General features: G+C 44.0%; 2 protein-coding genes and 1 long non-coding RNA gene across 4 annotated transcripts in view; 1 reads left to right on the plus strand and 2 right to left on the minus strand.

Annotated features, from left to right (window-relative positions):
* Positions 1-26,679, minus strand: part of LOC127605616 (uncharacterized) — a 113,617-nt gene that overhangs the window by 32,888 nt on the left and 54,050 nt on the right. The gene's annotated exons all lie outside the window — the stretch shown is intronic.
* The window catches only part of ralgps2 (Ral GEF with PH domain and SH3 binding motif 2), a 56,543-nt gene that overhangs the window by 20,719 nt on the left and 9,145 nt on the right, over positions 1-26,679 (plus strand). For both annotated transcript variants that reach the window (XM_052073231.1, XM_052073232.1), the window contains exons 6-9: positions 3,900-3,983; positions 7,187-7,276; positions 7,385-7,477; positions 7,933-8,059. In XM_052073231.1, the coding sequence (XP_051929191.1) occupies positions 3,900-3,983; positions 7,187-7,276; positions 7,385-7,477; positions 7,933-8,059 (394 nt within the window). The remainder of the gene's footprint in view (positions 1-3,899; positions 3,984-7,186; positions 7,277-7,384; positions 7,478-7,932; positions 8,060-26,679) is intronic.
* On the minus strand, positions 9,305-25,224 carry angptl1a (angiopoietin-like 1a). The gene is made up of 6 exons (XM_052073238.1): positions 24,916-25,224; positions 15,983-16,237; positions 14,526-15,146; positions 12,635-12,828; positions 11,303-11,573; positions 9,305-10,485 (listed from the first exon to the last, which is right to left on the minus strand). The coding sequence occupies exons 2-6, from the start codon at positions 16,170-16,172 to the stop codon at positions 10,298-10,300; spliced, it is 1,464 nt and encodes a 487-aa protein (XP_051929198.1). The 5' UTR covers positions 16,173-16,237; positions 24,916-25,224; the 3' UTR covers positions 9,305-10,297.

Below are 26,679 nucleotides of genomic sequence, written 5' to 3' on the forward strand. Positions count from 1 at the left end.
CCTGCCGACCGTCTTTGCAACATCTTTCCCTTTCACGCGTTTGAAAGTTATTCATCTCAAGCTGAGAGTCGATGAAATATTAAGTGGCAGAGAACGCTTGCCTCCAAGTCACTCATGACCACTTCAGCCAAGTGAGTTATGTGGTGTGTCTGCCAAGCATCACTTCTTCACGTGCTCAGGAAGCACGGCTATCGCGTTGCATTTTATGCCCCCGGAGGATGTCAGGATGTGCGCCTTTCTCGCTCATCTGCACAGTGGAACCCTCGTGGATGTTTCCGGACTGTAGATTGAAAGTTGTTTCTCGAGCATGACCTCATGTCGCCTTAATGGCTTCCAGTGCTGCCGGTGAGATGCAAAGTTAAACTGAGTCTCGTGTCATTTACAGTGGAAGAGACGTAGACAGTCAAGGGTGTCAAACTCTGGTCCTGGAGGGCCGCTGTAATGCATGTTTTCCGAGTCTCCCTGTTGAAACACACCTGATTCAAATGAACAGGTCCAAAGTCAGGCTTGCAAAAGTGTTCAAGCTCAACGTGCGAATGTCACATGACCCAAGTCAAAAACAGCTGAGCCATGCTTGCTCGTAACCTGAGCCCTGACCATCTGAGATGTCGTTTTCAGTCGATAGCAGGTTGGGTTTTTTTTCCCCTTGTTAATTCATATTTCACAAATGCAGTACTCATCATAATGCTGTGTTTAGACTAGTGGGGGATGGGGGGCATGGGACATGTTATTAAAAAGAAAAGACTTGACGTCCACTTTAATACAAGTTAAGAAAAGTTATTTCAAACATTCAGTCAATTCAAACAAATTCCATGTCATTGCGGTTCATACAGACCAGTGACCCCTTTAAAATAGCACTTTTACAGGCCAGTGTAAAAGGGTCGATGGCGGTATCAGGAGTCAGATGAGCTTGACACGTCACTCCGGCTGGGAATCACTGCGCGAGACTGACTGTGGCAAAAGTTGCGCTGCAGGCTTACCGCGATAACACGCTCTGTGAAATTTTACTGCTCTTGACAAACGATCAGTCTCGTGGTTGGCGGGAGGAAAAAAAAACGCAGCTGGTAAAGTCGTCTCCTCCGATTGTGCGCGCAGGAAAAGGTTCTAATTTTGGCTCGGACATGGAGCAGATCCGAGCTGGCGTCTAGGCTTCGCAGGCGGCGGTGCGTTATACGTTTGCCCTCATCCCTATCGTAATTCTCTCTCCCCCTTGTTGTTTCTTATCAAAACAAGAGGGGAACAAGTACGTCTGTTGACTCGCGGCACGAAACTTGGCAACGTCCCACAACGTCAAAGGTTGTGCTCGGTCTCACCGCAAGCTGCTGTTCACATAATCAACAATCCCTGTTTTCCTTCCTGTTCGAGCGAATCCCCCTCCTATCTCTGGTCTCTCGCCGCAAGCGCGCTTGTTCAATCAATTTTTCCACCGTGCCTGGGCTCTTGTTCTGGCAAGCCGCGGGTTCTCAGGTCTCACGGGGTACCCTGCGCTGCAGGTTTCCATTTACAACGTAGACAATGGGAAAAGGAACCGATGCGGTATCACTAATGAGGTCATTCGCATCTGTTCTGCTGCAGCTGCTGATCGTCTGGCTGCTCAGATGATAACTTGCCGTGATGTGCTTTTAAATCCTTCTGGGACCGAAGTGCGTCTAAAACGAGTCGCCGTTGGTTGTTCTCAGCAGCCCTCAATTGACCCAATTTGTTTTGAGTTTTACGTGTCCAGCTGTGTCGCCATTGGCAGCGCGTAGGGATGTTCCGATATCTGTGGCTTGACTCTTCAGTCTTTTTACCGCAGCGTTCGTGAATCGAACAGAGACCGCAGCACTGCATCCACATTCAAACACATATTTTCATGATATCCTATAAAGTTTATATTTGCGATCTACTGAACCCTCGCTGTTCGCTGCAGTTGGGCAGCAAGCCCTGACAACAATAGCAAAGTTGTACAACTAATGGATGTCTCCCAAAGTGCGTATAATTGCCTACATTAATAAATAAACCTTAAACGGCTGACCCCAAAGCACCCAAAAGTAATTTCACACTTATAAGATAAGATAAGATAAGATATCTTTTATTCGTCCCACATTGGGGAAATTTACAGCCTCCAGCAGCAAGAATGTATGTAGAAAGAAGAAAGGAGAAAGAGAAAAAAAAACAACAAACATCTTTCAATTAAATACAATATGAACACAATGGATAAATCGCAGTACTATTTACAATTTTACTTCACATAATTTAATTATTATTATGATTATTTTTTATTCATCAGCCTGACAGCAGTCGGTAGTATCAATGTTTATCCAACATTGATAAATGGCTTACAGATGATTTGACTTTGAAACAATGCACCAGAAGTGCGAGTACGCTAGTTTGTGTCAATGCTTTGCAACCAATAAACGCAGTATCTTTTGAAGTGCGTATTGTATATAATAAGCGCCTCTATCTTTCGTTGCCCCTTTATCGTACCAACTGTTAACTTCCGCCAATAGCGATCTTTCCGTGTATCACCAAGTGAGGTTGACCACCCGTTCTTCGACATCAGCCGCAAGGGGAGCCTTGCTTGTCCGTCGGACCCTCTACTCAAATTGCTCATCACGCTGTTGTTTGCTGTCAAACCGGCTTACAATGAGCCGATGCATCACGCTAGCTACTCCTTGTTTACATGGGGCCATAGAAGCATCTTAGGGCATGACACAAAGAGTCCAAGGAAATCAGCTGATTGGGTTTTTCACCAAATCATTGTTGTCATTTTCGACATTAAATTTCCTGTTATTTGCAAATTCGTGGGGTACCTTTAATTACAAGCCATTGCAGTCTACATCTTAACTCACTTTCAAATCAATCTCACTTTTGCCAAGAGTTGACTCCCGGGTCTGAGAAACTTGAAGTGCCTCATGTCCACTCCAGGCTTTTTTTAGGTATCTTATTCACCCAAGTCCACGTGGCCCCGGTATTGAAAGATGAGCATAATATGCTGAGGTCTACCCGATCGGAGGTCAAGAGCTGTCAAGACCATAGAGCGCCTTTTGTTCAAGAATAGTCATGCAACGGTGTGGATCCTGGAAGGAATGATGATTGACGCGGTTTACAGAGGGGAAGAACATTATATTAAATAAACAGTTGAGTTCCCTCGGCGAGGCGGCTCCTACTTTCTGGAGTAGCCACATCCTGGTTCCGTGCAGGGTGGTGATGATCCAGCAAGGGCCTCCATATCCTTGTCTGGACACCAACACCATTTTGAACTCGGGTCTCAACTCACCGTCGTCTGCTTTTACCATTTGACATCGGATCTTACAAATGCTGAGGTTCAATTGCGGTCAAGCTCTGTCTCGTTGCCGTTCCCAGAAGTTGCCATACCGACAGTCACACGGGGTTATTGTGTGCAGCCCTGATATAGCTGATCATGTTTTGCTCTAAATCAAGCCGGCTGATGAGGATTAAGAGGAGCGCTCTTTCTCTTGGTTCATGTTTGAAAATCCCAGCCCTCTTGTAAATACTCAACCTATTGTCACCACTGCTTCTTTTTGGACTTGATTGTGTATTAAGTACTCCATTGTTCATTCAAAAAGGTCTAAGGAAATCTTTTTTGTTCTTTTTCTACACTTTAAAACATCCAGTGTCTTGAGTACTTTGACATTATACGTATTTGCAAACTCGCAAATGATCAATAATTTCAACCGTTTTCACATCCACTTAAATCTGGGGTTGCGTAAGTCTCCAAATTGGTGAAATCTGAACCTTGACATTGAAATTAGCAGGAATTGATGTGCTTACACAGAAATAAACCACAAATTTACACAATTGAATGCAAGCAGGCAATGGTTTGCGGGGGAGGGGGCCCTGGCTGTGCCCCCCAGCGCTAGATGTCAATTCCCCCGATTGTTTGCGTGTGTTTTCAGGAGCTGTCAAGCTGCGGTTGGAACAAGAAGGAGAAGCACAGCTCCGCTCCCAATGTTGTTGCCTTCACGCGCAGGTTCAACCAGGTGAGCGTCGTTCAGTTAAAAGCCAAACGCGATTCAAAGTCATCTGCATCCAGGCAGGATTACACCTCATTCTTCCACCCTTGCATCATTTGCAGAGCAAATGATCGTTTTTCACCTTTTCTTTCCCCCGGAACGCTGCATAATAATATGGACACCTTATCATCATCCTGCTCATAAATCAGTCTGAATGGTCTTTGTAAAATGTGTACAATTGTTAATCATCACAATTATTATATAACATCATGTCATCTGGAATTTAGTTTGTTTTTTTGTTTTTTTTTTCTCCCCCGTTCACCGAGCTCCTTTAAATCTTCATTCGGTGCCTACCCAGTGTAAACGGATGAGACTATTATGCAAGAATGCGTTCCCGAGGAAACTAGTCTTTCCCGGCAGATCCCAAACGGTGATTCAAGATGTTGGGAGCTCAAACCCCAGCCAATGAAAATTAGCTGGTTGGATAATGGGATTGGGCGGCCGGACTCCTGCCGAGCACCTCTAATCCCTCGTCCTTCACTTGTAGTTTTGTTGGCCCCGGTGTGCGCCAGGAGTGGAGCCGAGCCATGCAATTAAACACGAGGCACGGATAATAATTTACAGCCCGTGTTGACGAATGCACAGCGATCTGACTTGATGCATTTTGTCACAAATGCTGACGCAGTAATGATCGACATCCTGTAACACCAGATGTAAACGCCAGTGTTCCACAGATTAATGGACATGCAGAGATAGCAGACTGTCACAAAACCCAAACTCCCATCTCATCACATTTGCTGTCTTCCATTGTTGGTTCCAGGTTATTACAGTCACCTTCAGACCATTAAACGGATTGATCCTGGGTCAAAATCCGCCAGTCTTGATTTATTTGGCAGTTCCCGACCCACTTGCATGTGCGTTCCAGTTCAATTCGGTAGACCGATTCCACATGCTGCGAACGTGGCAATTAACGGCTCCCTTTTTCCACTGACATGTCAAATCGAGGCAACTTTGCATTCTGCCTAGAGGACAGCAAAGATGGAGAGCACGTAAATGAGATTTGAACACCGATCCTCAGAACTATGAGGCAGTTGTGCCAACCGCTAGTGCATCATGCTGTAAAGATGTATTTTTTTTTGTTTGTCAAGTCAATTCAAGTCAAGAGGTAAGGTGGCGCGAGATTATTCAGAGATTTGAAAACAAATAGGAGGATCTTGAAAATAATTCTAAAATGAATGGGGAGCCAGTGAAGGGATGCCAGAGTAGGAGTTATGTGCTCCCTCTTACGAGTACCAGTCGAGAGGCGAGCAGCGGCATTCTGGACCAGCTGAAGGCGCTTAATGGAGGACTGGCTGACTCCAAAGTAAAGTGCATTGCAGTAATTGAGCCAGGATGTGACAAAGGCATAAATTACTGTTTCAAAGTGTTCATGTGAGAGGAGAGGTTTTATTTTGGCCAGCTGTCTAAGGTGAACGAAGCTGGATTTAACAACGGCACCAATTTGCCGATCGAGTTTTAAATCACTGTCCAGTTTAAGGCCCAAGTTTGAGACTGTTGACTTAAGATAAGGAGACAGGGAGCCCAAGTCTACAGGATGGAATGTACAAGGGCCACTGGGACCAAACAATATCACCTCTGTCTTCTTTTCATTGAATTTCAAGAAGTGTTGTGCCATCCAGGTTTTGATTTCTTCCAGACAGGATAGGAGTGGCCATAATGAGAAGGCATCTTTCTTGCTCAGTGGGACATAGATCTGGCAGTCATCTGCATAGCAGTGGAAAGGAATACCATGTTTCCTTAAGATGGAACCCAATGGGAGCAGATGCAGCGAGAACAGCAGAGGCCCCAGAATTGAGCCCTGTGGAACACCACATGACTGGGGAGCAGTGCGTGACTCAGAACAGCCAAGGCTGACACAAAAGGCTCTGTCACCTAGATAGGACCTAAACCACTCAAGAGCACTGCTGCCAATGCCCACCAAGAGCTGCAAACGAGTCAGCAGAATAATGTGTTCCACTGTATCAAATGTTTGCTACAATTCCTGCGTACCACCTGCATAGACGGATGGTGGCTGCGGAAAGAGAATGAGACGGGAGTTGCTGGACAAAAACTTATGGTTCTACAGCTCCTTGCCTCTACCTCGAAAGAAAAACAACCCACGGCGCTCTTTCCAGGAAACGGAAAGCAAAACCAGCTGTGGGGTCAGATATGTGTGCGCGTCCCACACAGCACACCGGGACTCGTCACACCTGTGCTGCTAAACTGAGTGAGTCCATCCACTTACACTGTGGAAAAAGAGGACGAGGAACAGCAGTACAGAATTTAAATGAGGTGGCATTTGGATATAAGACCAGATGGGCTTAGTGTTCTCAGGAACACATGGTGCGCGTGGATACCTCAGCTGACCGCCTCACACTATTCGAACAATTACCGTGCCTTCCTCTGTCTTCTTTCCATTTCTGCTTGATTGAATCAACGACATGTTTGTATGCGGAACCATCCGCAGACTCATCCTCATCCCTTCTTGGTTTTATGTTTGTACATCACGTCAACCGTTTGGATCTTTCTGCATGTCTTTAGTTTTCGATTGTGAAACTGTTTCCAGGTGTCTTAATGAGACCTCTGTGACATGTTTTCGTTTTTCATTCTATTCCGTCTTAGGTCACAGTTTGTGTCTCATGCTTGTCAGCCAGGCCTCCTTCCACCCCATATATTGCTGGGCCAATGATGAGGTTGGCTTTTGTTACCATGACAACTAGGTCAAGAGCCTGAGCTTTGGGGCGACAGAAGCTTCGCAGGCTGCCTATCATTGCAAAGTGGAGTCGGGAGTGAGAAGAAAAAGCTTTGGCGATGCATACATAAATACCCCCCGCCACTGTTTCTAGGGGAATGTGGATTTTTTCTGCATGAAAGTGTTTCAGGGATTGTACTGGCCACCGCTTAAAAGTGGCTTTGGAAGTTTGCCCAGTCTGGCTGATCATGGGCAGAGAAATATGTTTTGTTTTGTTTTTGTTTTTGTTTTTTAGCCCAGAAAAGATTTTTCACCATCATTAGCTTGTAGCAATTTCATCAGAAAAAAATGGAAATATGTTTTTATTTGCAAGTAACCATTCTAAATACGGAACTTTGCAAGGTGCCATAATTTCTCTCGGTTTCACATAAAGTCTGCGTTCGCTCAGCTTTATGGGTCTTTCTTAACATCTCTGCGTGTGTGTGTGTGTTTAATCTAGACCAGTTTCTGGGTGGTTCGCGAGATCCTCCACGCGCAGACGCTGAAGATCAGAGCTGAGGTGCTGAGTCTATACATCCGCACAGCCAAGGTACACACATATCCCCCCCCGCCCCCCACCTCTGCATACTACAACCGTCGCTCCTGGCGATTGTTTGCATTGAAAACACATGACCAATGTCTCGTGTCTTTAACGTAGAAATTGTGCGAAATGAACAACCTTCACGCCGTCATGGCGGTGGTGTCGGGCCTGCAGAGCGCTCCCATCTTCAGACTCACCAAAACATGGGCGGTGAGTATTTTTATCCCGACTTTGAAGTCAAGCCCGGTTTATTTAGTTGCCAATTGGGGGGCGTCTTAAAAGACCAAAAAAAAAAGCCACACGAACAAAAGGCCATTGAAACATAACGCACGTGAGAAAACATGATGGATGACAAGGTGTGGGAAAGTAAACACACTGTTCAAAAGATTATGTTGAAATACGAATTTTAATCCCCCCCCCCCACCACCACCACATTCTGGACTCAACACTGGAATTTTAGGGGTTTTTTTTCTGACAGATTGTCATTTTAAAATTTTGGGACAGGGGAGTATTTTTATGTTTACACGTGTATTACTTTGCTTCCGAAAGAGGCATTTATCAACTTAAGACACTAATAATAATAATAAAATTAAAAAAAATAATAATGCCATTGCAAATTGTCTCCACATGGCTTATGTAACGATCCCACCATCGCATCCTTCCAGTTACTGAGTCGCAAAGACAAGGCCACATTTGACCGGCTCGACTTCCTGATGTCCAAAGAAGACAATTACAAGCGTCTGCGGGACTACATAAGCAGCCAGAGCATGGTGTCGTGTATACCATACCTAGGTAACTAACACACACACACACACACACACACACACCCCGCTCCATTTAACCATTAGCCCATAAAAATCAACCTGTAAAAATAAGAATGCAGAGGTCTGGAAAGGTTGTCTGCATGTGTAGAAAGAACTTCCTGTTTAGAGTGGGATGTGCAAAACTCACCAAAGCAGGAGTGAAGTGTTGATAATACTTCCCATTGTGGGACGAATAAAGGATATCTTATCTTATCTTAATACACAATTGCATCATCTGCTTTCTCTTCCCAGTGCTGAATATTCCATTGGCTGGCATTGTTTTAAAACACCGGAGTTCTTGCCAGCTTGAACAAACGGATAAATCAGTGCGAAAATGAGGAATAAATCTTCTTTCCTGTAACATTTACACTCTTTCTTCGCTTTGGTGCCAAGATGACATCATGCACGGTTTCCAGCGAGGAAAATTCATTTGTGTGTCTTTAGGCTTGACTGTGTGTTCTGGTTTTTGTTTGGCAGATTGTCTGGTTCAATCTCGTAGCAACTGAAATTCAGTCATAAATTTTTTTGTGGTGTGTGTGTGAAGCAAAGCTCAGCTGACCACAAGACTGAAGAAAGCTCACCTCGCTTTTCTACAGAGAAGTGTTCATACTATAAAGCAACGCGTGAGGGACTCTCAAGCCGACCTGTCACTAGCCTTGGTAGCCACTGACTGCACCCTTGTCCGCGTTTTTCACAGCAACCGCTCTGTTCAATGTTCTGATTAACTCGTTCCTGCTCACACAAGCCAATCACGGGTGCACAAAGAGACCACAGACACGTGTGGTTCCGCTGTGATGAAACATAGCCTTCTTGAAAATGCTACTCTGATTTGCTATTCAGCCGCTCCTTGTCTGCAGTAGCACAAATTGCATTGCTCTTTGGAGTGTCTCGCATACTGAAAGCGAATTTACAAGAGCGAGCGTTGGTCGATTGTTGCCGTCGGTAGTTGTCGGCTCTGGCAACGGGCCCTTTTAGCTACACAGTTGACCTCTGCAATTTTCTGCCTTCATATCACACTCGCTTCTCCCGCCCTGTTGTGTTGATCGCAATTGTCGCTGTTGAGTGGCCTGCGCTAACATTAGCGGCCAACCCCACTGCCAGAATTTCTTCAACCTCATGCACATAGCTGCTATGCTCATTCATACCTGCAGCAAACAAGTTGGCATGCCTTGCGCACTATCCTGCTGTTTTCCTCACACCTTACTCAAGCCGATCAGTAAAGGACACACAAAGCTTTTATAAAATACTTTTAATTGGACACATTGAATGACAACTGGCAGTGTGTCACAGTCTTCCTTTCCTCCATACAAGTATCCCCCTCCCTTTCGCTCTGGCGTTGTATGCCACGTCTTAATTTTGCATTTCCGAAACGGATCTGCAGTGGTTTTAACAGTAAGACTTTTTGTGGCAGTGTGCATAAATATTTTCTGTTGCTGTAAATTTAAAAGGAATGAAAATGGTGAGAGAGGACACACATTTGCTTTACTTACAATGAGAATGTTCTGGCATCCATGTACTTCTGCAACGCTGTTCATCACAGGCAGTTTTAAAATTGGCTAACGCATGACATTACTGGGCAGAATATCAATCGAGAAGACTGCGCTTTCCATAAATACCTACTGATATACTAGGAACAAAAGGGGAAAAAAATGCACGTCGCAAAAGTGGCTTTGTGAATTTTTTGGGCCTGAGTAGAATCACATTTAAGTTAAACTCTCACAAGCAAAGGCCATAGGTATTTACACGCCTGCGCATTTCAGTGCCAGGGATCCCTAAAAATGTAGCGTGGCACTCAAATTAACAACAAAGTTTATTCTTTAGTCTTCCATATGAACATAATTACTTCCGATGTTGACCGTAAGCTGCTCCTGAGAGCTATCTACTTAAGTACCAAAAAAAAAAGACCATTCCCTCTTTCCCCAAGAAGTCAACTGTGTCACATGGGAGTAATATTGATTGTCCCAGGAGCCATAAGCTGGATTCATGCTGCATGGCTCAACTGAAACAATTTGGATTTTCTTTTTTCCGACTTGGCCTTCATGAACAGTTTCTATTCTTTTCGGCATTTGAGCTGCTTGGAGTCCATCAGTCCTTGCAAAAACATATGCCGTCGTTTATTCCTCCTTCTCTTCTCAAATGTCTTTTATCCTTGTACTTCTACAGTGTGTATTCAGGGATGCATTTTTTGATTTGCGTAAAATAAAATAGTAGCCACCATGGCGAGGATCTAGTCAATGGGTCGGATCATCAGGCACACGGACTTGAGTGAGTAGAACCCCCCTCCGTATTCGGCCCAGAAGATCCCGTCTTGAAATTTGCTGCGGTAAACTCCGCCGCTGTACCACACGCCGTTCAGGTTGGTCTGGCCACATGCGTTGTACCACCAGCCGCCCTTGTGGAAGTGGGCACAGTTGCCTTGGGGACAAACACAAGGGTAGCAATGAAGAGCAAGTGACGCCGATAGATGAGTGGATAGTACAACTACTTCATTATTGGTAGTATAGCTACTTGAAAAATAAAAATAACAAGTATCTGTTGTTACTAGACTGCAGTTGAAATTGTGTAAATGATCGAGTGAAATTGGCGTGGATGTGAATCGTGGACCAGTCATGAATATTCTGCAAATAGATTCTGCGAAACAAAATATTCATCATCCTTAGTCTTATTTATAATGAGAGAATTGTTTGATGTCGTCTGCTTCAAGAATGATTTATTGCCAACGAGTTGTCGTTTGCCAGCACAAAACCACCAGATTCTGGTGGTCAAAATGTCCTGCATATTTTCAGGGGACAGTAAGAGCAAATGTCCCATTGTTTTGTGAATTGTTTCACAGTAAAAGAAAATATGTTAAGAAGAAAATCCTGAGCCAAAAATATGTGGTTTTCTTTTCAGTACAAACGAAATATGAGTTAAGAAGAGGAAATCTCATTTGTTTGCACTTTATCCATAGGATATAACCCCTGTATATTATTGACGGTATTTTTTAAAAATCTTTTTTTTCTTAAGTATTCCATTTAGAATCCATATTTTTTTTACTTAAAGGACCCAAAGCGGTGACGCTAAGCAAAATTGCATTTCAGCATTTGTATTTCACTTCTTGCTGTTATTCGCAGCAGGTTTCGGCCTTCTCCGCTGTGCACTTGACTGCCTTTGTAATTGTGTACTTCCATTCGTCTGTCTATCTGCACTTCTGCTAGCCTGAGTACGTTTTCCACCTCTGACAGTCACATACCTGAGAAGGCATCCTTGTCTCGGTCCAGCGTGGTGAATTGTTTGCCGTTGTGGCTGGTGAAGGAGTCACCGGCGTTGCCCTGGTAGGCGCCCAGTCTCAGGCGGTAGCCCTCGCTCTCGGGCTCCAGGCGGAAGCTGCTGTACTCTGCGTACACCTTCTTGCCGTTCCAGTCCTCCAGCTCCACCATAAGTTTGTAGTCACCCTGCTTGCCCAGGTTGTAAATGTTCTCCAGCCCAAGCCAGTGTTCGCCGTCAATGTTGCCAAAGCCTCTCTGCAAGAGGAAAGGTTTTTACATTTGTAGTAGAGCTGGGTGATTATTAACTCAAGTTTATTGCTCATGACATTTTTTTTGTATGTGAAAAAGCAACTTTTTGGCTTTTCTGATTCCTCTGGTGTCTATTTTTCCAAAAAAAAGCGGCTGGCGACTTGCTAGCAGGAGGGACTAAAAAAACAGTACTTGTCTTGAATAATGTCACTGTCATTTCCTTTTTCTTCAATTGGAGGGGAAAATGAGTCAGAGCCCCTATCGCTTTTTCGTAGGCGTTGTTCACCAGTTGATAATTTGACATATGGAGATGTTAATGTAATAAAGCTGCAGTTCATCTGTCGGGATTCGACAATTGCTCAATTTCAGTAGATTCACAGCTGCTAAGATTCCTTTCCTGCTACACTGCCAGACAGCGGTATTGATTTCTAAATGTACCTTTGTATGATGCGACAGAATCAGAAAGCTCCCTGAACAGTCCTTTCCTAGAAGCTGATGTGTATTGCAATGAAGTAGTGAAGCTGGCGCTTGGGGGAAAAGATAAACATGCTGCATTTTCATCTCGGGGTCTCAGTCTACCGGCACATTGCTAATTCTGTATATTTGTGTTACGGTCCCTGGCCGCGACTGCACTTTGTTTGAAAATATGCAGCTAAACTGTTTACGGTCACGGAACACGCATTCATTTAGTGGCCCCGACACGAACCCCCAATCTATCCATTTTCCGAAGAGCTTGTCCTCATTAGGGTCGCGGATGAGGTGGCGCCAACCTCGGCTGACTTTGGGCAAACGGTGGGGTGCACCCTGGACAGGTCGCCAGTTAGTCACAACTCCAAATGATCCCCAAAGAAAAAAATCCATCTTGCATAGGAGCCATACATAGTAGGGCTGAGAACATACTGTACGTATATTTTAGAATATCAAATAAAATGCTGAAGAGGCTTAACTGGGGCTAAACACAAACTTTTTGCGACTGTAACTTGGGACTTGCTTGAATCCTGAAGGTTCAAAACTCAGACTTGCACATGACTTGCACATATGTCAGTTACTCCACCTCCGGAGCATACCTTGTAGTTCTCCCAGTTGCGAAAGAAATTTACAGAGCCGTCCCGCCTCCTCTGCAACACGGTCCAGCCGCCGTTGTCGAGGCCGTGCTCGCACCAAACTTGAATCAGCCGCTCGCTGCCATCAGTCTTGAGCAGGTACATCCCGCTCGTGGTGTGACCGGCTTTCCGCACCTGGAAACAGTCCTTGAATGGACCTGATGTTTAACAAAAAACATTTTTTGAATAACATATCAAGTCACCATTATCTGCCCCCCCCCCCAAAAAAACCCTGAATTTAAAAAAATGAAATAGTTTGATTCACGACAAAAATAATAAAATGCAGAAAAAATATGGACATGAAACTCAATACAAAATAATATAAACATAAATAATATAATGAACATATAAATTCAAAATGATGTAATCCTATTCAAATGAATGATTGTGAATATTGTAAAAAAGGGCAATAGATAAAATGTGAGATCTTTGAATATTGAAAAAATTGAATAGCAAATCTAAAATAAACTCAAATACAAAATAATCTACAATCAACTAAATGTGAAAATTAATGAAATGCTAACTGTAAAAATAACTTATCAACACATAAACAATCTAAAATAAGATTATCTACAAATAAATGAAATGCAAATCTCGAAATAAATGCAATTAGATACAAAAACAATATAATAAAAATAGAGATGGTAAAATAAATATATACTATAATAATATTATAACATATTGAAATCATATATAATACCATCAAAAAGTACTTGAGCAATAATGTTTGCCAAATACTAAATAAATACTACATAAAATAAACCAAGACAAAAATGGCAAAGAAATTGGTGGAAAAAGTGTCCGTGTCTGGAGGGGGGTGCAAAACATCTCCTTTCAACCGCAACCCTGCAAACATCCTGTCATCTAAAGCCATCCAAACACATTTTGGATTGTTGTGTGGATGAATATTCACCAGCCCTAATATTGCCCTAAAGCCAAAGCAGCTGAATCATCCGGCCGCGTTTCCTCCCGTTTACCCTTGTGTGAGTGTTAATAAACCAGCATGGGTGTTGCGTGAGGGGCCTTGGGGGCCGAAGACGATGGAAGACTGCTTTTCTGAGTTGTGTGGAATCACCACGGGGTCCGGCGTCAACCCATAAAGCTACAGCGTTTCAACAAGAGACTTAAGTAGCCCAAACTGTGGTCTGCTAATGTGTATTGATTTGTAATGGTGAGCGTACGTATATCAGATTCTGTTAGTGGTCGGTTTCATGGTTCCAGTTGGCATCCAATGGAAGAGTTGGTTGTTTTCATTTCGTGCCATATGTACTGTTTTTCCACTCTTTTTGTATGATAGATGGTCGTGCATTCTGATTTACGTAATGTCATGTTGAATTTGGAGGCTTTGCTTGTATGCACTTCCTCTTTTTTTTGGGGTGGGGGGTATTATGCACCAATACTCGTACAGACTGGCTGCTCAAAGTCCAGTGAGGATTTGTTAGGCTAGGTTTAGTTCCTTCCCGTTGTTGAACCAAAATCTGCATTAATTGGGTACATATGCTCTCTGAGAAGCGGCCAGTAGCATACCAGATGATTTCGCTGTCTCACTTGGATGCCAAGAATGCATCAAATATGTATTTGTCTGCACGGTTGAAGAATATTCTAGATGATAGTCTGTCAAAAGTCACTAAAGCGAACAAGGGAGAAGCATAAAAACTATTAAGTTGATATTCAATGAATCAATCAATACTCTCCAGATCTCTCGGCATGTTCTGAATGCCATTTTCATGATAAAGGCGTAATTGACCAGAAAGATATTGGCGGAGGTGTCATGCGAAGGCCACACGCAAATGAGCTACACCTTGAGAAAATTGCTCTTGATGTGTTGGTATAGATTTGGGGCACCGCTACCCACCGTCAGAAGTGAGCGTTCCCTGTGGCGGCGGAGGTTCAATTCCAAGGGGGCTCGGAGTGGGCGAGTTTGTGCGAGATCCTCGCGAAAACGCCCTGTTGTTGTGGTCCCGCTGTATTTCGTTGGTGAAGCGGTTGTTTACCGGTATGGTCTGCGGCACCACCTGAACCAGCGGCGGCATGGCAGGTAGATCGCTGCGCCCCACGGGCCTCAGGCATTGTTCTTCCAAGGCTGAGATGAGAACGGACTGGTTGTTGACCACCCCGGCCATGGTGGCGAAGCGGGCCTCCAGCTCCCTGTACCTGGAGTTGAGTCGTATCATCTCGGAGGTCACGTTGAGGACGCGGTTCTCCAGCTGGGCCAGCTCCAGGGAGTTGTCCCGCTTCCTGATGATCTCATGCAGCAGCTGCATGTAAAGCTGGGTCACCCTGGAGTTCATGTTCCTGCTTTCTTTCCTCAGCAGTTTCATCTCGTTCACCAGGTTGCCGTCCACGTCCACCACCAGCTGCAGCGTGTCGATCTCGCGCCGCTGTTTGCTCAGCACCTCCCGCACGTCTGCGAGGTCCATGCGGGTCACTGCGTCCTTGTTTGGCTCGGGGCCTGTGGAGCTGGCACAGATTGGACCTGATAACACATGACGTACGCAGGCAGTGAGAAGTCGAGAACAGCTACAGATTGTTCACCGTGACGTCACACGTATTTCTTGTTGGCAACGGCTCAGAGGGCACCACTAGCGAAAAATATTTGATTGAAACAAGGCAGAGTGTGAATGAGGAAAAACAGGGCAAGTGACTTTTTTAGCTGTAATTCTCTTGTCCCGTTGTTTGAATGTGTGATGCGTCAGTCGAAAAGATGATGCTCATCAAGTTGATTACTTGGAAGGGAGGAACTTCAGACGTAGTTGGCATTATCGCTTAGGGCCTGGCTAAATAACTGATGTTTCTGATGGTAGGATGGTGACAGACGGGCTGTTTTGACGGTAAAATGGTTAGTGCACTAAAGAGCTGATGTTAGTTAGCAGGCAAGACAACTCATTTGATGCACAACACACATTTGATGCCTATCCTTAAGAAAATGCCTTCCACAAAACCAATGATGAAGGTTTTATTTTCAGTCTGTCCCGTTTGGAGGCTTCCAATATGTCAGGCAGCCCTGCAACTGTTTACGACATCCACTCTATTTAGCGTCCTTATCCACATGTTCCACTTGATTAATCTAGATGTTTTTTTTTTTAATTTAAGTAATCTGAGTTTTCACACCAGCACTCTGGCTAGAGCTGTTCTTTCTAGCCTTGGTACGTGAACTGTAGAGGTCAGCTTGAATGAGACACGAAACATCTTCTAAGACAACCAGAGCACAAGTCATCTCTTCAATGCCCTTATAACAAACCTATCCCGTTAAATGGAAAATATTCACAGGCATCTCTGAGGAACAAGCAAAAAAGTAATAAGGGTTCAAACCTGTAATTTTCTGCTCAGGCACTAGGAAGGTGTAGGAGCACTTTTTGCCATCGGGATCGGCGAGAGCTCTTTTACTCCTGTGAAGAGACGCCTCTTTGGTCCTCCGGGTTTCCCTGGAGTTACCGCAGGAACTTCCTCCCCACAGGGAGAGGCAGAGCAGAGCGCACAGGCTCCACATCAGCCCCTGCATTGCGTTATGGTGGATTGATGGACAGCGACTTGTGCTCCCCCTCCTCCAAGGCCCCCCGGGCCCGCCTGCATGAAGACAAAACCTTGAAAGTCTAGAATTTCACCAAGCAGGGTCCTGAGTCGTGACTCTGGGTTCAGCAAAATCATTTGCAATAAAATGCACATACTGCAACTCCATATATAGGGACTTGTGACCACTACAACAAATGCGATAATCCAATTATTCTTCCCTACCTTAGCTTTGGGCCAACCAAAAACTGGTATGATGGTTCATCATTATAGAAAAGACTTGATTTCCGCCCCCCCCCCCCCCCCCAATTACCGGCCTCTTTTTTCATTTATAATTTTTTAATTATTTGTTTTTGAATAAAGGTGTCTTTTGATAATTTAAAAAAAACATATTGGGAGAATCAAGATGCATTTTTTTTTTTATAAATTCATGTTAAAAGTTGAGGGCTTTTCGGTGAATGGTTGTTTGAAGCAGTATGTCAGCAGCATTCAGTTTTGTTTGCATGGAAAGACCCGAAAGAGCACTTTTGGATGGTCTTTGAGCAGGTCTGTTTTTTGTCTGTTGGTTCCCCCGCTCTCAGACACGCCGTTTATCTGAGGGCCTGCAGGTTACGAACCAAATGTGTGGCGGCTGACGACCGAGCTTAGTCTTTGCTACTTATTTTCGCACTTTGCTTTCATGACAAATTTTGTGGGCCTTAGCATGAGGTTTTTATTTATTTTTTTTGGGGGGGGTGGTCAAAGCACATATTTTACATCAGAAAAATCTCACCAATTTAACCACCAAATGAAAATATCTCGAAAGATTATTGCATCTATTGTGCTAAAAACTGCAGTTTAGCCAGAGGTTGAGCCAAAGGTTAACGGTACCTTCTGCCTTGTAGTGGATGAGCATTTAATTGTCATGATACGTCACTAACACATTGACAAACCAGATACATTATTTACAATGAATAAACCATCATTTTTAGGACAGATTAATTGCTTGAGAAGTGCTATTACAGTGGAATGTAAAACAAATAACTTTGACAGCAGAAATGTTTGCACAATCTTGAATTCGCAGGCCGATTCTTGGCTACGCAGCTCTTTGTTTAATTATTTCATTTTATTTTTTTTAACTGTTCAAAAGTAAAAATTGAGGAAACAGTTGCGACCTAACATGACTCACACACAGCTCAAAGCGAGTGAAAGACCTTCAATGAAGCAGCAAGTGCTCACAGAGAAGGTGCAAAAGAACCGTGAGCTGAATGGGCACAGATGTACCATCCTGGTCTCATGCTTTTCAAAAAAAAGTGGGGAGACGTGACAGTCACGCATCATGTCGTAGCCCGCGGCTGGATTTACGTTCACACCCAAATTTTTTACGATGGTATATATTCCAAATGATGCGACTTGAAAGCAAAAAATGGGAGTCATGTCACTTGAACCCTGCCTTGTAAATCCACTTGATTGAGTCAGAAGACCTTAAGTCTCTCCGCAAAGACACCAATTAGCCTTCATCCTCATCTAGTGTTAATTCTATTCCCGTTTTCCATCAACCGACTGGCACGGCAACGATGACGCCACCCCCAATTAGCTCCCTGACCTTGGTCGTGCCTTCTTCTAATGCGGCTACATCGCTCCTGACAGTCAGTCTTGACTCATGGCAAAGACCACGAAATCCGCTCCCTTCTGTGTCTCCCCTTATGACGCCATTGCGGTTCTTGAGGGATTCTGACAGCGCCCCTGGCCCCTCGCCCGCTCACCACCACCACCCACGTTTCTTGGAGCTGCGCTATGAAAGGACTCTAACAGCGACTGGTTGTGTGGATGTATCCTGATCAGTTGCTCATCTTTCCAGAGGCTAGTCAACAGCAAAGAGATGACAGACCGTAATTACTGAGGCAGCAGCCTTACAGTAAACCGACACTATTTGCAGAGGACAGGGACAGATTGATTGACAACTCCAAAATGGTGCTAATTGCGTTGTTAATAGTGTAAACCATAACTATACCGCTACCCTAACCTGATCCTGAAACGTTTTGATTTCATTTCAATATAGCTTCCAAAAGTGACCATTTTGAGGAAATGGATCATTATGCGTTCTTAGGGGAGTTACTGCCTTTAACCCTTGTGTGCTCCAAATTAAAAAGGCCTTAAGTTACGCATTTTACAATTTTTGTAATGATGTATTTTGTTATAAAAACATTCTTTCTTTTTTTTTTTCCAAACACTCAAAATTTTCAGAGGCGTCTGTGCTATCCACACATATACAGTTTTTATTAGTTCTTTGGGATTTTTTATTCTTTATTTTTTGCAAAAGGGAAAACAAATTGTGTCTGGAGGTCCCAACCAAGCCCTACTAACAATCCCGACCGGACGTGTTCATGTAAAATGCATTGGTTTGAAGCCTCCTGCAAAAAGGCAAACTCATTTGCGATCCTCTGACGCCACCTAAAGTAGCAAAATTGGAATGACCTCAACCCAACAATGTGGCATGCTTACGTCTGTCCAAGCGAAAACAAAGCGATTGACGTAAAAATACATTAGGTTTACGATGCATTCAAAAATATGAATTATAATGGGTCTCTATGGTGCAAAATATGTAAATTGTGAAGATTTAAGGTATCAAAACGTTTTTTTATTATTGCTGCAATGCCTGAGAATTATCAGCCGGTGACGTCATGAAATTTAGCCCATTTTAGAACCCCTCCATAAGTTTCAGCTCTGGTGTTTTTCTGAATGCCTTTGCCTTTGATTCAAAGACATCATTTTACATTTATCGCAAGCGCTGCACTACGAGGGTTAAGTCTCTTCTTTAGCAGGTAAAATACATGCGCTGTGGGATTTAAGTTTAGAAACATACTTGGCCAGTTTAGGACATTTAATTTCTTTCCCTAGATGAACTGAGGGCTCCTCAAGTTTGCGGCAGAGTTCAGTTCGCATAGCTTTGACGTAACTAGAATTTGTGAGAATGAGCGTTAGTCTATCACGATTGCGCTCACACCGTAGAAACGTCGTAATTTCATTTGTTATAAATACATACGACAATGTGCTAAGATGCATGCGTTCAGACCCTTGAGGGAGCCAGAGTACCTGGATTGGTTGGTTTGGTTTCAAAGAAATTATTTTCTCCATATGGTACTCTATTCGTATTTGTACTCGTTTTTTTGCGGGCCGTTTCCTCTCACATAATCACACTTTCTGCCCTCTTCCCACTCTTCCTCTTTGCGGTTGTCGCTAAATCGCTTCAACTGAAAGCGATTTGGCACACGGAAGGAAACCTGATACCGATTTCTCTCCCCGAATAGCAATCGGATTAATTTTCATCCCGCGCCTTGTTCGTCACTCTCGACGAATACGCATGTTCAATAACAGAGCTGTGAAAGCAGCAAAAATCAGCGTGCAACAAAAGGAGCCGCCACGGGGCTCCAAACCCGCCCGCCTTACAGTATGTTTTGGCAACAGGGCCAGCCACATAAGTCTTTCGAAGTGCACAGCCAGGTCCTCAATCTTCTAACAGTTATTAACAGGCGTCTCTTCCCAGCTCGCTATTTCTGCACTGCGCTTTAATTCGGCTACCTTGCTGTTTTTGGCGCTGCCATGAAAGGCACAACTGTAGTTTGTATGTCAGCTACTTGCTTTGTACTTTGGATCACAGTTTCTTTGGGCCTACAGGGATTTTCAATCATTTTCAGTTTAATATGGGTGGGCTAACTTTTTTATTTTTTATTTTTATTATTATTTTTGGGGGGGGTCGGACAAAAGGCCAGCTCATTTGGCAAAAATAAAAGAAAACAAAATTGACTGTATAAAATTAAGTTTTGGTTCGCTCAGAGAATTTAATGATTTCCTTCAAAACTACCCATGATTTAACACGACGTTATGCTTACCAAGTGGAATCTATAAATTACTTTTTAAATGTACCGTATATCTGTAGCTTGAGATCTTTTGTCAAAGACCGTTGTCAAGGGGGAAAAGCATCTTTAAAAAGACCAGTTTGCGGAAGCACCAACAGGGAACTCCTATGATCAATTTGACATTATTGGCTTTGGCAGAGGTGTGCGCTGTACAATGAGCCGTCCAAATGCTGAGATTTATGGGCCCATTTCAAGGTTTTTCATCCTACTTGTTCACAATGAAAGCAAGTCAGACAGCATACAGTATACAGGAGATGAGGTCCCACCCCCCAGCATCTGTCCTTTCATAATTAAAGAGTTAGGGAGCATCTTATTGGAGTACCTGAAGGTTTATGTTGTTTTACGGCCCCACGTGTACAGTATGCATATTGATACAAAATATAACACTTCCATGTGTTGCTGGTTGCCCCACAGCTGAAGAGAATATATTTAGGTTATAGCATGGGAAATAATAGGCTATGTATGTTTGGGGCTGGGAAGAAGAAATAAAATTGCTTACATTACTACGCAACGAAACCTCTTTCTCCTGTAGCATATGTAATATGCTCGCCTACATTCAATTACAAACCCATTTCAATTTGGAAAATTTCTTAGATGGGAGTTCGTCACTGGTGATGCTACATTGCAAGACTTTAGACTCGCTCATTATGTTTTATGGACATGAGAGGTCTTTTTTTTTCCAAGTCCTGATGCATTTTCCATCCATCAGGGTTTGTGGATTGTTCCATGCACCAATCCTCACTGCCTGCAGTGATTTACCCAAGCTGAAAATGTATACATATTTTTATAGCCCATATACTGTATTTGCCAGGTGGAAAAAAAAATCCCCCATCTGGATTTTTGACTCTCCCACTTGCCCAAAAAGTTGCTAAAATCCACAGCAAATGAGCAACTTTAGAGACACAGAAGTCATCCCTTCACACAAGGACTCCGTGGCAAGCTGTGGTCCAAGCTTTTGGTTGCATCATGTCACCAGCCAGTGTTTGTGTGTAGTGCAAACTCCCTCCCTACGTCTATTTGTTGCCACAGATGTCACAGTGCTAACTTCCAGATAGTGTTGGAGAAAAAAAAAAGTGTCAGTAAGCAGACACTAAACGTGAGCACAAAATGCTGGCTGACCATTGCAGACCCCAGAAATGCAGGCCACTAAAATGAAAAATACTTCCCAAGAAATTAGCCATCGTCACCAGCGTAAGGATGGAAAATGCTTTTGTGTTGCTTTATGAGCAGCAGTGTTTTATGTCTTGCTGTTAAACGCCACATGTGGGACGTATTTTTAAAAAATGGAGCCACGAAGGGTTTTCTCCACAAAAAAGGGACTCGAGCCACAAGTTTTGTCGGAGCCTTCCCTCGAGATTCAAAGGTGAAAGATGGGGGTGGGTTAGAATGGAGACGTTTTCCCAGATTAAGTGGCTCACTTTGGAGGGAGAAGTCTTGCTTGTTCGCTACTTGGCTCGATCTCACCTTGGTAGCACCCCCAAAGGAGGCCCCGCAGACCCCCACCACCACAATCTGTTTTCCTGCTTCTAGTAGTGAAACCCAAAACATGTTGGTTTGATGGTTAGGTCAGAGGTCTTTACGGCGGATTCGGGTGCGGCCCCCAACCTTCCTCGAGCTAACCCCTTTCTCACCCCCCCCCCCCCCCCCCCCCAACACCCATCTGCTGCTTCAATCAATCGCTCTTTGTGAGCAGATTCTGCCATCCAGTTGGCTTTGTTTGACTTTAGTGGAGAAGAGTGAGTTCATTTCAACAGTAGGCACGGGCCGGGATCAGATTCTGACTGTCCTGATAACCATGATCAAAAATATTGCGTCTTCAGGATTTCATCAAATTGTAAAAAAAATATTCAAAAAGAAAATAATACAATAAAAATGTGGTGTAGTGGTCCTCTGTGCTTAGTGAAGTAATGACAAGAGTGGAAACGAACTGACATTAGCCACACTACTTAGCTAGTTTATCTGCCTGCGAGACGATAGAAATCATTTCACCTATTTTAGACAAATTAACTCTTGTAGCCGGATGGAAAAAAATTAGAAAGTGTATTCGTAACGTGTTAACGTTAACTTGAATTTCTTGAAGCGTCGATTGCTGGTGTTCTGGTGAATGTGACATCATAGTTGGAAGTATTGCCTCCGATACTGAGAACCACTCTTCGTAAGCACGTTCACTTACTAGACCACGGGTGTCAACCCCCATTTTTCTAGCAGGCCACATTTTAGTTACTGTTTCCCTCTGACTGAAACCAGAGAAAAGGCGACAAGAATAACGGTTTATTCAACTGTTGTGTACGTTAGTGTCATGAGAGGTTTGGTCACAAGAAAAAGCTTACGATATCGCTCTAATTTGTTACATAGGAGACAAATGGTACAAATTTTAGTAAGCATCATGGAAGTTGATTTGCTTTCGCGGGCCACATAAAATGATGTGGTGGGCCAGATTTGGCCCCCGGGCCTTAAGTTTGACACTTGTGTACTAGAGTCTGTACTTTTACAAAATACACTGAGGGAGCACTTTTGACACCTCTGGTTTTCTCTGTAGTGGTTCCATCAATACTGATCATGGCAAAAGTTGAATGGAGACAAAAGGAGTTCAGTTGCCTCAAGTCCACTTTTTGAGTGAAGAGTTATTCCGAGCTGCAGGCCCTCTCAGTCAAGTCCTGTCACATTCTGTCCAAAAAAGGACCCTCCAATCTCCCAACACCCTCCTCCACCACTGTAGGACACACACACACACACACACACACACGACCTCCTGTGTGCATGCCTTCAACACACACGGGCATTGTATCAAAAGCTGTTAAATAGTGGAAATTCCCTCTGTAGGAACCCCTTGTGGTGGGTCCCCCCCTCACCCCTCGCCTCCTGATGTAAGATTGTGAGTGACGCTAGGAAGGTGAGGCTCGAGCTGCCCGGGGATCCAGGGTTGAGTGGAGATCCGGGAAGGAAATGTAAAGCCCTTAATTGTAAGGATTTGCTTCTGGTATTGTTTCTCCTCACCGCATAGTCATCTCAGAGCGAGTGGTAATGCTAGTGTTGAGTTGAACGTTTCCATGACTACCACTCACATACTTCGTTCGATTCCCCTTCCTAATCCCGTGATGACCTGTCCTGTCAACTGTGTTCAGGCTTCTCATTACCAGCGAGAAGCTATGAACAAGACGGGAATTAGACTGTAGGTCCATGTGCCCAATTCACATTTAATGCAAATATGTGATATATTATTTGTGTGCGTTTCCATATGACAATGAATTCAAAGAGGGTAAACGCGTTACTCCACATTATTATATCAAATGATGGACACACCTCGACTGTAGCTCAGACCATATTCACCCCCTTTACGTTTGCTGTCGTCGAGATTTGCGGCGCATGTTTAAAAAAAAATTGTTTGTGTTGTTTGGATTGATGTGGAGTGTACATACATACATCAGTAATCGATATATTTTAATGAGTCGGCATTGACCGGGGGGATCAAATCAAGGTGTTTATGCTACAGGGCCGATTTGGAGCCACATTTTGGAGAAGCCTGATTCTTATACCTGGTTCTTGATTGACTGGTTGCCAATCAATCGTAGGTCACAAGTAGACGAATAATCCATTTACATTCACTCCTATAGAGAATTTAGGATTTTCATATCAGTCTAACATGCATGTTTTAGTAATGTGGGAGGAAGCCTGAGTACATCCTGCAAACCCACGTAACCACAGTGTGACAACTTGCAAACTCCACAAAGGAGGATTATGCTCGGAATTGTCGTGATAATTTTTTTTTTCCTTTTCGTTACTTGGTAAAATGGCAGACAAGTCTCTGTCAGCCAATAGGTGAACAGCGCTCTATTTAGCTCTACCCTTCATATTACTACCTGCTACCTGACGGGGATTGTTGGACTCTTCTTCAATGGAAATGCGATAACATGCAACTCAATCAAACCAAAGGTTCCTGCGTGCGGCCTGGTCAAACTTTGAATCGTTATCTCGGTGCTGTCTGGGTGACCTATCAATCTCCCACCGATTTTTTGCTAATCGATGCCGAGAGCCAGTCGTACACTTGCCGTGGGTCATTTGTGGTTAGCGTAGCAAAGCATGCAGTGACCCGCAGTTTCAGGTGAGGACTGGAATCTCCTGGATGTTCATCAAGCATCTGTTCCGTCTTTTTAAATCCGCGTCTTCTCTTACCCTCTCAATTTCCAGACTTACTGGAGCGAAATATGAGGATTTACTTTGGCCTTTCAAAACGTAAGGTCTTTCTGCCTCTTAAGAGTTTTACTCCCCCAGTTTTGCATATTCGAAATGCCTTTCCCTTCACTGTCACGGTAGTCGGCAACAATCAAAGATGTCCTTTTGAGTGGAATGTTTTCCACCATGAAAGCGACACCGTAATTCGCTATTGGCCTTGGCCCTTCATTCATTTTGCCGTAATGTTTTGGATTTTACCTGGAATACAATCAGACTGTCTCAAGTGGTTCTGTGCCTTTAAGGGGGGAAAAAAATCTTCCAATCTCCCCCATCTGATGGGGTCAACCTTCCTCAAGTGTTTTGGCAGGAATGTTGCTTCCTTCCTCTTGCGATTTCGCTCTCTCTGTTGCTGCCCGACGGTCACATTTTAAAATGGCACTTTGCGTTTCTTGACTGAATCTCAGTCTGCATTGGTACACATGTAAATGGCAGAGTCACGTGCGTTCCTGCGCCTGACACCGTTCTAGAAAGGATTAGTTCTGCTAAATAGTTCTGTCTGGAGCTTCCAGACACAAAATATCTGCCGCCTGCCTCCCCCATACACACACGTGCACTCATGCACTCAGTCGTGTCTTGCAAACAAGTTGGTCAAGGAGAACATACCTTTTTCTGAGCAATGAAGTTGCGTGTCCCGCAGTTAGGATTTGGCGTGTGCGCGGTGTTGTGATTTCACCGAACAGCAGCGTCTAGGATTCATCTCTGTCTTCCTTCTCCTTTTTTTATTTGTCCTGCCACTGACAAAATTGACGTTGCGGTATTCAAGCTCGGGAGGCCTATTTCCCAGAGATGAGTTCCGGGCCAAGGTTCAAAAGCCGACCTCTTGCACAGACTGAACTCCTGACGGCGGATGCCTCCGGTTTTTCCACAAAGGATGGGGTGATTTAAGAAGGGAAGGAAGAGGAGGAGGAGAAGAAGGGGTGTAGGAGTTCCAAGTTCCCCCCTCCCCGCCCTTCTTTTTACTCCTCTATTTTCTTTGGAGTGGCCCGGCCTACTTTTGATGTCACTACTTGGTCCCAAAAAAAAAATATATATATATATATATATCATTGTGACCTCTCAGGCGAATTCCCAAGCAACAGGTGGCGCAATTGCCCATGACTCACAGAGCCATTTTACGAAAGAATAAGAAAAGCACAGGGAAACGTTATCGTCATAAATATCAATATCCCTGAGTTGTTGAATTTCACACAAAGCCGTTGATGGATTCTTTTATCGTGAGGTGTGCGAAGATTCGTTTCCGGTAGCGGTGTGTACGTCGCTCTTCACACTCTTCTTTCGCAGAGATGTGTGCACTGATTTCTGAAATAATAAGCATGTCTGTGTTGTAACTGCTCTTGTTTGTGTGTGTGTGTGTGTGTGTGTTTGTGTGTTTGTGTGTGTGTGTGTGTGTGTGTGTGTGTCTGTGTGTGTGTGTACTACTATTAACCAACACAGGCCCACCACACACATAACCACCTCTCCAACAGCAATCGCGAGTCCCCTCCCCCAAACCACATCTCTGCCGTACGTATACCAAGACTGTCCTGCGAGAGGCAGTATTGTGCCACTCGATGTGCGAAACAGCTCGAAAAGGAGAGAAGAAATTGAAGATGCCAGTCCGTGGCACAAATCTCGTTTTCTATACTCACAAAATTTTAGATCGTAAATATTGAACAGGTTTAACATTTGCCATTGACCATTTTTCAATCACTTGTGGAAGGAAGGTTTGCTCTTACACAGGAGAATGACTTCAGGTCACAGTCCTTTGCCGACTTTGATCGGAAGGGAGAAATAAATTGGGCCCAAATTGGTCAGCTTATCAGTGTGTGCACCTTGTTTGACTAATATAAATGTATTCTCATACTCTTCTTGGTTTCTGATTTATCCTTGGTTTATACCTGGACATCCTCGAGTCAATGGCTTGGACCAACTCAATACTGACCACACACACATTAGGATTTAAAATCGGAAATATTGAACAGGTGTAACATTCACAATTATCAACCATTTTTTGAACAGATCAAGGAGGAATAAGGACAATCTAACCATCGGTCCTTTGCCGGCAGGCATTGATCGGAAGCGGCGGAATGCGGCTCAAATTTAGCCTAATTATCGCTTTGCGTTTACCCCAATTTACGTGATTGCATCTCTTCAGGACGGCCGCCGCATGGCTTCCTGATTGCCCACTTTCTCCTCCTGCGACGGGTTGATGCTCATTATGACAAACTACTGCTGGCAATACCTCTGTCTGGAACAGCGATCCGACTGATTGGTGGTGTTTTTACTCGGGGTGTGTTGTCGGTCCCTGCCTACACTTCTCTTATCCACGCCATCATCTGCTTACAGCAAAACCGCAGACGGGAACGTTTTCTTTCTGTCTCACAGATT

Source organism: Hippocampus zosterae, chromosome 8 (genome assembly GCF_025434085.1).
Source record: "Hippocampus zosterae strain Florida chromosome 8, ASM2543408v3, whole genome shotgun sequence".
NCBI lineage: Eukaryota > Metazoa > Chordata > Actinopteri > Syngnathiformes > Syngnathidae > Hippocampus > Hippocampus zosterae.